The 13,860-nt window shown below is 37.7% G+C and overlaps 1 protein-coding gene across 2 annotated transcripts in view; it reads right to left on the bottom strand.

The window, feature by feature from the left end:
* The window catches only part of mindy3 (MINDY lysine 48 deubiquitinase 3), a 134,788-nt gene that overhangs the window by 45,864 nt on the left and 75,064 nt on the right, over nt 1-13,860 (bottom strand). For both annotated transcript variants that reach the window (XM_043690320.2, XM_043690319.2), the window contains exon 11: nt 9,918-9,990. In XM_043690320.2, coding sequence (XP_043546255.1) covers nt 9,918-9,990 — 73 coding nt within the window. The remainder of the gene's footprint in view (nt 1-9,917; nt 9,991-13,860) is intronic.

The following is a 13,860-nucleotide window of genomic DNA, read 5'->3' as shown; positions in this document are numbered from 1 at the left end:
CCACATCAAGAGCAACGGACACAGTCGATGAGGTGTCTGGATGTGCAGGAAAATCTCTTTTGGATGTGAAAAGATCCTTTGGGGCCTTGGACAGAGGTGGGGTGGGCACAGATTTTTCATCTCTTGAGGCAGCATGGGAAGGTGCCAGGAGTGGAGGAAGGTGTGGACCTAGCAAGGGAGTGGACCTCTCCATCTCTGGCGACTGACATTACCGACATCTATATCACACCTACTTACTCTCACAGCTACCTGGACCACACCACCGCCCACCCCCTTTGTAAAAATGTGATCCCTTACTCCCAATTCCTCCGCCTCTGCCGTATCTGCTCGCAGGAGGAGCAATTCTACTCCAGGACATCCCAGATGGTCTCCTATGTCAAGGTATGCAATCTCCAGTCTCATGTGATCAACAATGTCCTCCAGCACATCTGCTTCACTTCCCACACCTCTTCCCCGCCAACCCCCCACCCACCCCACCTCCTCCACCCCTTAAAACTCTTCACTTCTGGTACCTTCCCCTTGCACTGCAAGAGATGTAAATCCTCCCCTCTCACCACCATCCAAAACTCCAAAGGAGCAGGTTTACTTAACTAAAGCATTGGAGATATGATGGCAGTAACTTTTGCAAAGAAGTGTTGCCCATAGTAGTTTTATTGTTCTGAGTAGAAAGGCTAAAACAGTTTAAAAGCATTCAGTAAATTCTGAAAGTGTGTAAAACTCAGTTACTTCACTACATCAAAAACTAATTGTAAGGAGGAATAATGAATTTAAAAGTCAGTTTGAGGACAGGCCAGAGCAGGCTATGCGGTTATGAAAGTGGACAAAGGTTGGATAAACTGAAACCAGAAAACCTTCCTAAGTATTTGCAGAGTGTGATAATTGAAGATTTTTTGGTTTGCAATTCGGAGGGAAAATAGCCAAATGAAATAATAGATCGGGAATCCTTTATTCAAAAATTTCAGGATCAAGTGGTCTTTGGACAAAGGATATTTTTGGGTCCATTATATACCGTTTGAGTCCTTTGGAAAAACTTGCTTAACCTGAAGGGACCTAAAATTAATTTTTTTTTTCTGCCCTAGGGGTCAAATGACCTGAATTGTAGACATGCTGAGTTCGGCACTTTGAAAAAATCTTCACCTTTAAGTCCATTTAAGCCAGCGAAGTTCTCTCCACGCCCCCATCCTCTACCTTCGCCTGCCCCATTTGCAACAACCTTCAGCCAGAAGTGCAGATGTGAAAGCCCAGAACTAGGAGAATGTGTTGTAAAATTAAGATTTGTCCTTTGAGAACAGAGATAAGAGAAATCTCACTTTCTTTCAGAGCATTGCTAGGCCTTGGAATTATCTGCCTCAGAAAATGGAGGAGGCAAAGTCATTGAATATTTTTAAAGTGAAAGCAGTTAGATTTTTTTGTGTGGCAAGGGAATCAAAGGTTATCAGAGATAGATGGGAATATGGAGTTTGAAAGACAAGGATCAGCCAATATCTTATTTAATAGTTAAGCAGGATAGAGGGCCGAATGACCTACTACTGCTGCTAATTTGTGTGCATTTATGACCCATCTCTGCCTCCTCTGGAGGTCCTCAGCATCACAGATATCACTATGTCATATCAAGTTTTATAACACATATAAGATATATATACTTGCATGATCTAACATTGAAGGCAGAACCTCCAGTTATTCAAAATATACTCAACAACTGCTCCTAAACCCTTCTCTATATTTCTGTTCAACTGTAGAAATCTTCTCAAAATCTCTTGCCTTTTGGATCGCCTCCCCCGAAGTCTTGTCCTACCTTTGCTCCCTCTCCTAATTTCAAGCAATAGAATGGAGCATTTTGCTCCCCAAATAGCAGAAGTTTGAAGAAATTAAAACATATAAATTCATCACCAAAGTAATTGTAGTGTATGAAGTTGAAAACTGCAGTCAAATTCAGAGCTGAAAAGTAAGTTGTGCAGAAAAGGCAACTTCAGCTCTGAAATATCCTGCAACTTTTAAAAAAAAACTTCAGTCTTAATTTATAATTAAAACAAGTGAACTAAATGCACCACCTAAAATCAGTATTGGACAACAACCTGTAACAATCTAGAGGATTAGGTTAAGAAAAAACACTACTAGAAGCCCAATCCAAAAACCAGAATATATTTATTTTGGGGCTGAATAATGAATGATCTTATGATTAAAATCCTTTACATTATTTGCTTACGTAGTGATCCATCCGGATTAGATATTTATTGTACATTCCACAGCAGATACCACCAGATTGCACCAGTTTTAAGTACCTGAATGCTTTTTCAGCATGTGAACTTCATTTCCTGCCAATCCTTGCAAAAGTCAAGGTTTTTTCTTGTGCCCTCTCCATTCTGTCATTGTTTAACATTATATACTTTCATTATGGGTCTTATTAAAAGAATTAATTGTACTATTTTTTGGGATATTTTGAAGCATATATTAAACACTGATAGAGATTTAGAATTAACAAAACAGAGATTTTATGCATCCTAGTATTTATGCTCCAAGGTAATCTGACTCAAAATCCTAACTCTTTTTCTCCACAAATGCTTCAAACGTTGAGTTTTTTTCCAAACTTTGCTGTAATTTTATCATAGGCTTTATATTATCTATGCATTTAGGCTTGAATGGCGACTGGTAGAGTACAGGTGAATTATTAATGGGAGTTATTTTCAATTAATTTTCCAAGGTCACCTTGGCCTAGATCTTTGTCTCCAAGTCTCTCCTAGAGACTCAAGGTATATCCTGACAATCGTACAAGGACCCCGTCAGAAGTTCTGATACACTGACTAGGTGGTAATTGCTCAGGTGGTTTAACCTTCCAATGAGCAATTACCCAGAGTTCACAAAGCTCTGAAAATGTCCTCATCTCGAGTAAGAGTAAGAGACATTTGAGGGTTTCTACTCACTTAGCTGAACAGTAACCCAAGAAAAATTGTAATGATTAAAACCTGGCGAGGAATGCAACTGACTTTCCAATCATATTGCCACATCCTTATGCATCCATCCTAACGTCTCACACACACGCCTTCTTTCCACAGCTTATCAAAGTGTTTTTGGATATTTAAGCCCTGGAATATAACTGATTGCTACAAAAGGGTGATGTATGTTGGCCTTTACAATTGCACTATAAGCATCCCGCATCAGGATGCTCCGATTTCATATCTGAATTGCAAGTTCAGTCGAGAAACATGGAGCTCTGAGACAGGTCAGTGAAAAGGAGTGGTAATCTAAATGGGACTGCTATTCCTCAGAAAATTTGGCCCTTCATCTGCATATCTTCAGTTGCAAAATTGTGTATGGAGAACAAACAGGTGATGGGAACAGGAAAGTGAAAGGGTCGGTAATGCTGAAATAGGATGATTAAAGGCTTTTAGAAAGATTTAATGAAACTACAGCCTATAAACACAGCTCTTTGTCAGGGTAGAGGACTGGGCAGTATCAGGCAAAAAGTAAAAAAGGTACTCTAAGACACAGGCACAAATCTAGAGTCAAAAGATCAGTGTTATGTTATGATAGCGGAGGTGCTGTGAGGGGTGCTTGTAAGGCAAGTTGTCTGTGTCATCTCCTGCTCCATTATCATGAATGATCACAGATTCATCCCACTGTATGTTGCAAAGTGTGAAGTCACAGCCAAGCAGCTTTACTCTGAATGGTAGCTGCAGCTCTAAACTGACCGTGAGAATATGGAATGGAAAAATAAAAGTCTTGTAAACATTGCTAACTTAATATGCTAATGGTTGCAGAGAGACTTCAGTCCATTGGTCGACTGCTCATTCTGGAATGTTTTGCCTTGGGAACTTAAGCAGGGTGACAACAGAAAGAGAAACAATGACTGCAATAAAAGAACTAACAGTAAAATGGAGAAACTGTAGACTGGGTAATGAAGGCCAAAAGACAAATAGACTGCAGTTCAAAGAAAAGTTACAATGATTAAAAATGGCAAAAGTGGAAGCCTAAAGACTTGTTATTTGAATGCATGGAGTATTTGGAATAAGATAGACGAACTGATGGTGCAAATTGAGGTAAATGGATAGATCGTGTAGCCATTAAGAGACAAGATTACAGGGAGATCAGATCTGGGAATGTAACATTCAGAAAGACAGGAGGGAAAGAAGAGGTGGTACTCTTAAGAGATAAGATGAGGAAGTCATGAGAGATGATCTATACTCGGGTGTTGTAGAGTCCAACTGAATGGAGGTAAAGAACAGCAAGGGAGAAATGTGTAGAATGTAGACCCCAAACAGTAGCCATACTGCAAGAAAGGATATATATATCAAGAAATAAAAAGAGCAATAATTATGGGCATTAATATTAACCTTCATATTGATTGAGTCAATCAAGTTGGAAAGGGTAGCTTTGCCAACAAATTCATAGAATGTATTTGGGGTTTTTTCCTTGAACAATAGATCATGGAGCCAACCGGGGGCAGGCTACCATGGATTGATTTAATAAATGACCTCTAAATAAAAGCTCCCCTCGGAAGATTCCCGATGATAGAATTTACTATTCAGTTTGAGAATGAGAAACTTGAGCTGGAAACAACTATTTAACTTAAAAGGAATTACAAAGAAATTTGGATAAAGTTAACTGAAGTGGACAGGGCAGATTAGCAGGAAAGACAGTAAGGAAACAATAGCAGACATTTAAATAATTAATGACTCTCAACAAAAATACATCCCTGTAAGGTTGAAAGATTCTAAGAGAGGGATAAACTAACCACGACTAGTCAAGGAAGTTAAGAACAATGTAAGTAGAAAGAAAAAAGCATCAAGGAGGCTAAAGTCAATGATAACCCTAAAGACAGGGATAAATTCAGAAACCAACAAATAAGCATTAAAAAGATAGTAAAGGGAGAGAAAAGAAACTTCAAGGACAAATGAGTGAGGAATACTGATAAAAAGAGCTTCTTTAAACAGGAAAAAAAAGGAAGACGGTTCAAAATGAACAAAGGCATGTTGGTAAATGAATCTGAGGAGATACTTATGGGGAAGAAAATGACAGAAGGAGATAAACACATTACTTTTTAACAGTGAAAATACTTCAAACATTCTATTAATACAGAACACAGAAAGCTAGCGCACTGGTACAGGTGTTAATCAGGAAAACTATTGAAATGTTAGCCCTTCTCTTAAGGGGTTGGAATCTCCGAGTAGGAAAGTCTTACTGCAACTGGACAAAGTGCTCGTGAGACCATATCTGGAGTAATGTGAGCAGTTTTGATCCTTTTATTTAAGGAAAAATATCATTTCACTTGAGGCAGTTCAAGGAAGGTTCACTAGGATGATTCCTAGTATAGAGGGATCACCTTACGAGCACAGGTTGAACAGGTTGGGACTCTAGTCACAGGAGGTTAGAAGAATGAGAGGTGATCTCACTGAAATAACAGGATTCTTAAAAGACTTGTTAAAAGCTGAGAGGATGTTCCCTTCATTAGGAGAGACTAGGACAAGAGGGCATAGTCTCAGAATAAAGGGGCACCAATTTAAGACTGAGATGAGGAAAAATTTATTGAGGGTCGAGTGTCTTTGGAACTCCTTGCCTCAGAACTGTGGGGGCAGAGTCCTTCCGTATATTTAAGATTGAGGCAGATAGATTCTTGATCAGAAGGGGAATCTAGGACTATGGGAAAAACATAGGAAAGTGGATGAGAGGAATGTCGAATCAGCTATGACCCTATTGAATGGCAGAGCTGGCTAGAGAGGTCCAACAGCTTACTCCTGTTCCTATTTCTTATGGTCTGTGCATTCTTCTATGTCCTGCCCAAGTTCTTTCACTAAAGCATCATTGTTGGCATTTCATTCTGAAACAAAAACTCCTGCCTGAACAACATCATGAATATTAGGGAGTCAGGAGAGGAGTTACTTTTCACAGAATGAAAACTATTTGGGAGATGACTAGCTCATACCAAAAAAGGCCAATATAGTTTGATGCATTTGTAGCTGTGTGAAATTGAATTAGACCATCCTTCAAAAGAAAAATTTCCACAGCTTCCGCAGCTTGGATGTTTGCTGTTTCTTCTCTAAAGCATCATTGCTGGCATTTCATTCTGAAAAAAAAAGCCGTCACTTGAGTGATTTACAGCTCCATGTTGGGTGCACTGTGCATCGCCACCTGTTTTTGCAAGCCTACCATTTGTTCCAGCTTTTAGCTTGTGCCTGCCAAGTTTTACATGAGAAATTGCTCCAGATCTTCCTGTAAACCAGCAATGTTTTTGCTAGATTGATTATACAAAGCTATAGTTCATCGTTCATCCCTTCTCTCTTTCAGCTCGTCATTCACCTTTGAGAACTAAACAGAGATTTCCTTAAAAACTTAAAGATTTCCCTAAAGGAGATATTCTCAAATTTATTCTGAGCTAGCTGTTCCATCTTTTTTCTCAAACTTTCACTTTTCTCTCCATAGCAGAGAATGTAAATGTTAACTTCACTAGTTCAGGAGAAAACGTGAATTATTCCATTCTTCTTTCCTGTTCAATACTGCAAATGTTTCTTGAATAGTCTGCTGTAGTTGTCTCTCATGTTTGACTAATCTCATGGATTGCAGCTCGTGAGAGATCAACAGAACGTTGTCGACCTGCATTTGCTGGCCCAGTAGGGTCTATGAACAAGACAACTGCAACATTCAGAATACTGACTGTACTTAATGATCCTGAACAGGTTGCATGTTACAAGATTTACATTTGTAGACATTGTCATGGCTTTCCACATCAGTGAGTGCATTTTCTTTTAAGAAGTTGGCAGTGGTAATACGAAAATATATTGGCACTTGCCACTGTGTCAATCTTAGCTAATAATAAATTAACTGAACAATTTCTACAAACATTTCAAATGAAACAATGACTGTTGGGTACACAACGGCAAACACATTTCACTCTGACATTTTCCATGAGACAGCGCCAGACTCTGATTTTTCAATCACTTTATGCTTCTGACAGGAAACCAGATGGTCTTAATTGTAGCTTGTACTCTTGTATTTTACTCTCTCTGTTTAGGTCGATGCACAGTTTTTGTACTTGCAAAAGCCTTTGCCTCTGCCAAAGACCTTTTCTGCCACATACTTTGCAAAATTGATTAAAAGCTGGGCTTCCTTGGTACATACAGAAGGCCAGACCTCCCACCTCTTGCTTTTTCAGACTGTTTAATGATATATCAATGCTTAAGCTTGTACAAGCTTTGAGTTCTGCAAGTAACGCTTCACTCTTATCTGCACCGTTCAAGCAACTTTCCAATAATGTAAGTCTTTGGTTTGTTTCCAGAAAGATCCAAGATAGCTTCCAGGAGATGGATGCAATCACCAACTCGATGATTCTGTATGCCAGCTCATCTGGAAGATCACGACAAGCTCTTTTTTCTGCATCTGTTCAAGAAATAATCTATGGACTCTGCTAATTGTCATGAATTTCAATTGATGATTAGTGATGATTAATCTGATTAAATTGTCTTCTAACTTGATACTTTTGGCTCCTTGACTGTTAATCCTAATGTGTCAAGTCTGTGTAGGCATTTGCTCCAAACTGACAAATTTTAAAGGCTTACTTTTCTGCATCAAATACACCAAAATCTAGAAATCAATGCTGTTTAAATATTTTGAATTTTGTTTGAGGTTGCTGTGTCCCAATTTATACTAGAGAAATCTTTGAACATCCGGGCAATATGTCCTTGACTTTCCCTTGCTTACTATTGATCTGGCACAAACCCTGATCATTTGCCTTTCTCTGGTGTGTTAAACTGGCTTCTTGCTGGGACTTGTCCAATTACCAGCAAGCTGTGCTGTCAACACTCTTCAAGACAGTAATCAATAAAGACAGAAGTTTACCTCATGCACTTCTGTAAAATCCAAGTGTGTTGACCATGTCTTTACCTGTCACATGACTAAGTGTTCAAGTACATCACCACAAAATGTACACCACAGTTCACCATGTCAGGTTAATGATAATGTTCTAATAATCAACTGCACAGCAGGAATAGATTAACTTCGTGAGTTCATTTAAAATACAAAGAATATATTGCATATTGAGAGGCAAATATTACAGCAAACCTGAGTTCTGAGGAAGGGTCACTAGGTCCGAAATGTTAACCGATTTCTCTCCACAGATGCTGCCAGATCTGCTAAACTGTTCCAACAATTTCTGTTTTTATTACAGCAAACCAATTGATTTGTGTGAGAGAGAGGAGCTTGCAGTCCAAGACAAGACAAACTGCCAGGCAGAGTTGCAATGCTATACACACACAGTAGTCTTTAAACGTGAACTCTCTTAAAAGGCCAGGTGTACATAAAACAAGAGATGCAAAGTAGAAGTAGTCAAGAGTCTCAGACCATAGGTCTGGAACAGCTGCAGGCCCGAATATTGCAAAAACAAACTGAGAACTTATGTCCAGGAAGTCAGAGGTGAAGTGCAAGGAGCATATACTGGCTTAAAGATAAGTAGGCAATAACAAAGTACTTAAGAGGTTTGTAAACAAATCTTTGGATTTTGAACAGAATTTGTCATAAAGCATGGAACCAATGTATAGATGAAGTGTGTTTCAAATACAATAGGCACCTGGTCTGCTTTTTAAAAAAAAACAGGATGCTGGAAATAACCAAAGAAAGAAGAGTGATAATTCGTGATCGTATTCAAACCACAACATAATGCGTAATTTGTCATATTGTGTATACGAAATTCATTTGAAATGGGAGTTATTGCTTAAACCAAATCATTGTCTACAATCAATGAGGGACATTTAAAATCAGGTACATTATATATCTGCATGGAATCTTCAGGAAGAGAAAGCAAGACTAGTTCCTGCAATTTGATGGACATCCAGGAAAGAACACTTTATTACCTACACAAATACAGTTTGAAAACACTGTCCCATATTCTAGTTCCTTAAAAGAAGATACATTTCCAAATTTACTTCCTATTGTTGTTACTTCTGTTCACACGGTTCAGGCAAACATTTTTGCAAATTGCTATTTCAACATATCCCATGAAATTTTACCATCAATTCTCGTGTTGCAGTTGGACCATCTGACCACATTAGTCCCATTAGATGACCTTCTGAAAGCACTATCTCAACTCTCTTAATTTTAAAGATGCAATAGTCCAAAGTAATACAGGGCATTTAGTAACAAAAGCAATTTAAAGAGTATCTGTTCACTATCCTGTAATCTCTCAGAAATACAAAATATTAAGAATCATTCTCAAAATAAGGAGCTAAGAATAATTGTATCATTTAAAACACAAAAATACAAGCTGCAAAATATAGACTGAGCATGACGGAATAAACTCAAAAACATTAATAAAACTTCAAAAAATTAACTGCTTGGATCATTGAATAGATCATGTTACAGAAACTTAGGTAATGGCATTGTTAAAAGTATAACTATACACTTGACAAGAAGGAAAGAGGGAAAAGAGCCAAATCTTACTAAGATATACCACAGTAAAGTTTAAGTACTTCAGCATTCAAAAGCATTTGCTACTTTCTGTGCATGGCTAACTCAAGTACACTTGAGAGCCAGAACATAGTAAATACATTGCCACTATAGACTTTTGATTCGCCACCATATCACATCTGTCACTACCATATATTGTCAACTTCTCTTAAACTGACAATGCACTTGTTATATTTAACTATACAACTTTCAAAATCAATTTGCAATTATCATAAATAGGCCAAAGAACTTCAGAAAAGGATTAACAGATTTGTTGTAAAAAAAACCTACAGATCCAGCCACACACTTTTTATTTAGGCTTTAAATTTGTACTTTAATTTTCTCAAATTAAACCTGAAACGACTATTGCTACGTCTGGGCTTACAAACTGTATTAAGTATGATTTTTGAGTGGAAAAATATATCGAACTTTGAATTGTACTTAACAGACATTAACAAGAAATTTTAAAGGTTAAACACTTTTACCTTCAGGATCATATGTTTGGAATACTCTTCTTGCTTGCTCCCAAGGAGATTCTGGAGCAACTAAGGACATTTCCTGGAAAAAAAAAGAGATCTGCAGTTATTTTTGGTTAATATTCCTTTTAAACACAGAAAAATATAGGCACGATTATGCACAAGACTTGCATGCAGGTGCCTTTGCAGCAAAATTATACATTTGTATAATTGAAATGAAGGCATTAGTTCACACTTGCTGAAAGGCAGATTGTAGGACTCACCAGGAGTCTAGCCTTGGACCCCTGAAGTGTAAACAAATACACTTGTATCATGAAAATGTCTTTGCCTACCTAAAATTCAACAGGGCCAAGTTGGTAAGTGATGGAAGCACAGAAATATTTCAGAAAGGGAGGACAGCTCAACTCCCTAAAACAATACACAACTTCCATTTCTGCAAACTATATTTCTGAAAATGGTGTACAAGATTAAAACCTGCTGCCAGCAATTAAGTGAAAAATTGCAAAATAAAATCCCTGTCACGTCAGAACAACAAAAGAAAATTCCAACATCATCCACTAGTTTACTTACTCATATACAACTACAAACTAAGGTTCATTATTATTTTTTAAAGAATATAAATAAAATTAGAATCACGCCAACATAATGAAATGTTCTGTTTGGTTTCTATTACTGACAACAGCTATAAATCTTTGGAATACTACTTCTGCAGTCTGGTTTAAGTCTTCGGGGTAACACTTCCGGTGTTCAGTGCTTTGAGACAACCTGGAATTGGCATTAAATAAATACATTTTATAAATGGTATTGCTCCAAATTTCTGTCTTTTTCAAGGAAAGCACGTGTGGTTTCATTCACTGCCAAACAGACGTATTTGACATTTAATGGAAACATTTATAATTAAAATGAATGCTATGACAAGAACGTAACACAGCTTGGAACAAAGCCCTTTTGCTTTTCCTTAACTGTACATTAACTGTGGTATTTAGAAATAACTTCCAGAAAAGCACTTTTTGTAAAAGCCACCCTAGTTATCAATGAAATCGGGTGCAACTTTGCAAATTACAGCACGTTTCTCTAGTGCTGACAATATTAATATGGCACCACAGTTACAGTATATGTCCTATTACCTTAGTTTTAATATATTGTGATTGGCAACATATCTTGATGCATTTTCTAAGTGATTATTTAAAAATGTTAGAAAAAGGGGTAGTAACAAAGGTCTGGCAGACAGCATATTTAAGAAGGGAGACAGAATATGCCCAATAATGCTTAAAATCAGTGATAGAAAAAAAAATGGAATTCCCACAAAAGCGAGTGGATGAACACATAGAAAATAAAAATAAAATAATAAATAGCCAGCTTGGCTTCCAAAGGGGAAATTCTTGCCTGACTAACTTAACCAAATTTTTTAGGGAGGCAAAAGATGAAGTACAATGATAATGCAAGAGATTTTTTTTTTGTCTGAAGGCCTTTGATAAGATGCCCAATAATAAGTATGGTCATATAATATGGATTCAGGGAACAAATGGCAGAATAGATTGTTAGTTGGTTTTCAGACAGTAACAGTGGGAATAAAGGAATCAGTTTTAGGATCATCGCTGTTCACAATTTACACAAAGATTTCAACTCTAGAATCAAAAATATAATTGCTTAATTTGCAAATGACATCAAATTGGCGTTGGTGGATTTGGGGGTATGGAAGACAAGATAGGGCAAGGCCGTGTAAAATTTGCTGCAAAGATTTAGATATAAGAATCATCATCATCATAATCCTGTAAATTCATAAATGGCATTACTGGATCTGAAACAGATGCCTTCGAAATCTAGACCGGTATGAAACAAAGCTGAGAGATAGGTATATTGTAAACAGGAAGAAGCTATCATTGGCTATTCACCCCAAATATAAATTGCCTTTAGCTGTAAGTATTAAATGTTGCCTAGCTGGAAAACTCTAACTTTAGATATCTGCTTGCCAAAACTAAAGATGCACATGATCTGCAGTTTGGGGATAACTGCACTGCCATTGCACACTCTGTACCAAGTTTGCAAGCCATTCTCTATCTCTTCAAGTCTGCTTACAAGAAACTTGGCCTATCCTCAAACCCACCCTGTCTCTCGGATTTCACCAGTTTCCTCATTTCCCCTCCCCCCACCCTGTCCTCGGATTTCACCAGTTTCCTCATTTCCTCTCCCCCCACCCTGTCTCAGTCAAATCCATCGAATTCAGCACCGCCTTCCTAACCTGCGATCTTCTTCCCGACCTCTCCGCCCCCACCCCAGTCTGACCTATCACCCTCACCTTGACCTCTTTCCACCTATCACATTTCCGACACCCCTCCCCCAAGTCCCTCCTCCCTACCTTTTATCTTAGCCTGCTGGACAAACTTTCCTCATTCCTGAAGAAGGGCTTATGCCCGAAACGTCGATTCTCCTGTTCCCTGGATGCTGCCTGACCTGCTGGGCTTTTCCAGCAACACATTTCCAGCTCTGATCTCCAGCATCTGCAGACCTCACTTTCTCCTATCCTCAAACATTGTCAAGCAAAACTCTTATCAACCAGACCTGGTAAACCAAATACTCCATTAAAGATTACTACAAACTCAAGTGTCTCTATATCTTTAAAATTTTATATTTTTGTTCATAATTGTCTCTGATTCATTCTTCAGACAAAAAGTTCTCACTGTATGGGAGAGTTAAATTTCATCTGTCATTCTTCTTCCTATTTCATGAGTCTGTTTACCTTAAGTGTTACTATCCTCCTCATTGTTTATTGAATTTTTGAATTTTGTGCCTAACTGAAACTTGGCAATTATGCCCAGCATTCTAAGTAATTAAGACAAAAGCATTTTTCTGATCTCTGGGAAAACATATTGCATAATAACATAACATGGATAAACCAGATTGCATCTTGAGCCTGCTCTGCTATTCAATATGATCACAGCAGAAGTTATGCTTCAACGGCATTTCCTGTATACACGTCTCAGCATTAAATCTGTTCAAAGGAGTATGAGTAACCCTCTGACGTCCAGAATTCCAATGATTCACAAGTCATGAGTTACAAAATTTTTCATCTCAGTTAGAAACAATTGATTGCTTATCCTGAGACGGTTTCCTGTCTTCTAGATTCTCTAACCAATGGAAACAACCTGTCTTTTTCTGTCAAGCCCTTCAGAAGGTTATAGTTCAATGAGATCACCTGTGAACTTTCTAAACTCAAGAGATTACAGGTAAATTAAGAAACCTTCTCATTGCATGAATGATTCGAACGAACCTTTGCCATGTAGCTCCCAAGGTATGCATGTCCCTGCTTAGATATCCCTCCCTCCAGTCCTGAAAAAAATGACATTCGTTGCTACTCTGCTTTCTGCACTTTAGCCAATTTTATATCTATGTGGACTGCTGTGGTTCAAGTAGGCAGCTCACAGTCACCTGCTGAAGGGCAATTAGGGATGGGCAATAAATGCTGACCCAGACAGTGAAAGCGCATGCAACGAGTGAATAAAAATAAAACTGTCACATTTCATAAGAGTCTATGCATGAGTCCAGGGTTAATGAATGTCAGCTCTAATTCCATACTTGAAAAATACACTTGGGCAAAACATTGAAAATGATTTACTTCCAAGTAATTGGAATGAACTAAAACCAACTATACAGTTGGACAACTTGGAAAATGAATATCAAGTGTCCAAAAATATAAGATTAAAATGATTTGGAATTCAAATTGTTTGAAACATTTTCAAAGACAGATCATATAGAATGAAAGGAGGTATGGGAGACAGAAGTGAAATAAATGACAAAACTTGGAGACAATTTGATTTGCTTTTTGTTACAACAGAAATAGAAATCTGGGAATACAATTTAATGAAAATTTGACAGCATCACTATTCAATTACAATATATAATTTACACAATAGAAAAGGAAAAAAAAAGAAATCCCTCTGTTTTCTTGCTC

This window comes from Chiloscyllium plagiosum, unplaced genomic scaffold, assembly GCF_037043375.1.
Source record: "Chiloscyllium plagiosum isolate Xiang-an unplaced genomic scaffold, Cpla_swu_hap1 HiC_scaffold_5, whole genome shotgun sequence".
In the NCBI taxonomy this organism is placed as follows: Eukaryota; Metazoa; Chordata; class Chondrichthyes; order Orectolobiformes; family Hemiscylliidae; genus Chiloscyllium; species Chiloscyllium plagiosum.
This window is presented reverse-complemented; position numbering and strand designations above follow the sequence as displayed.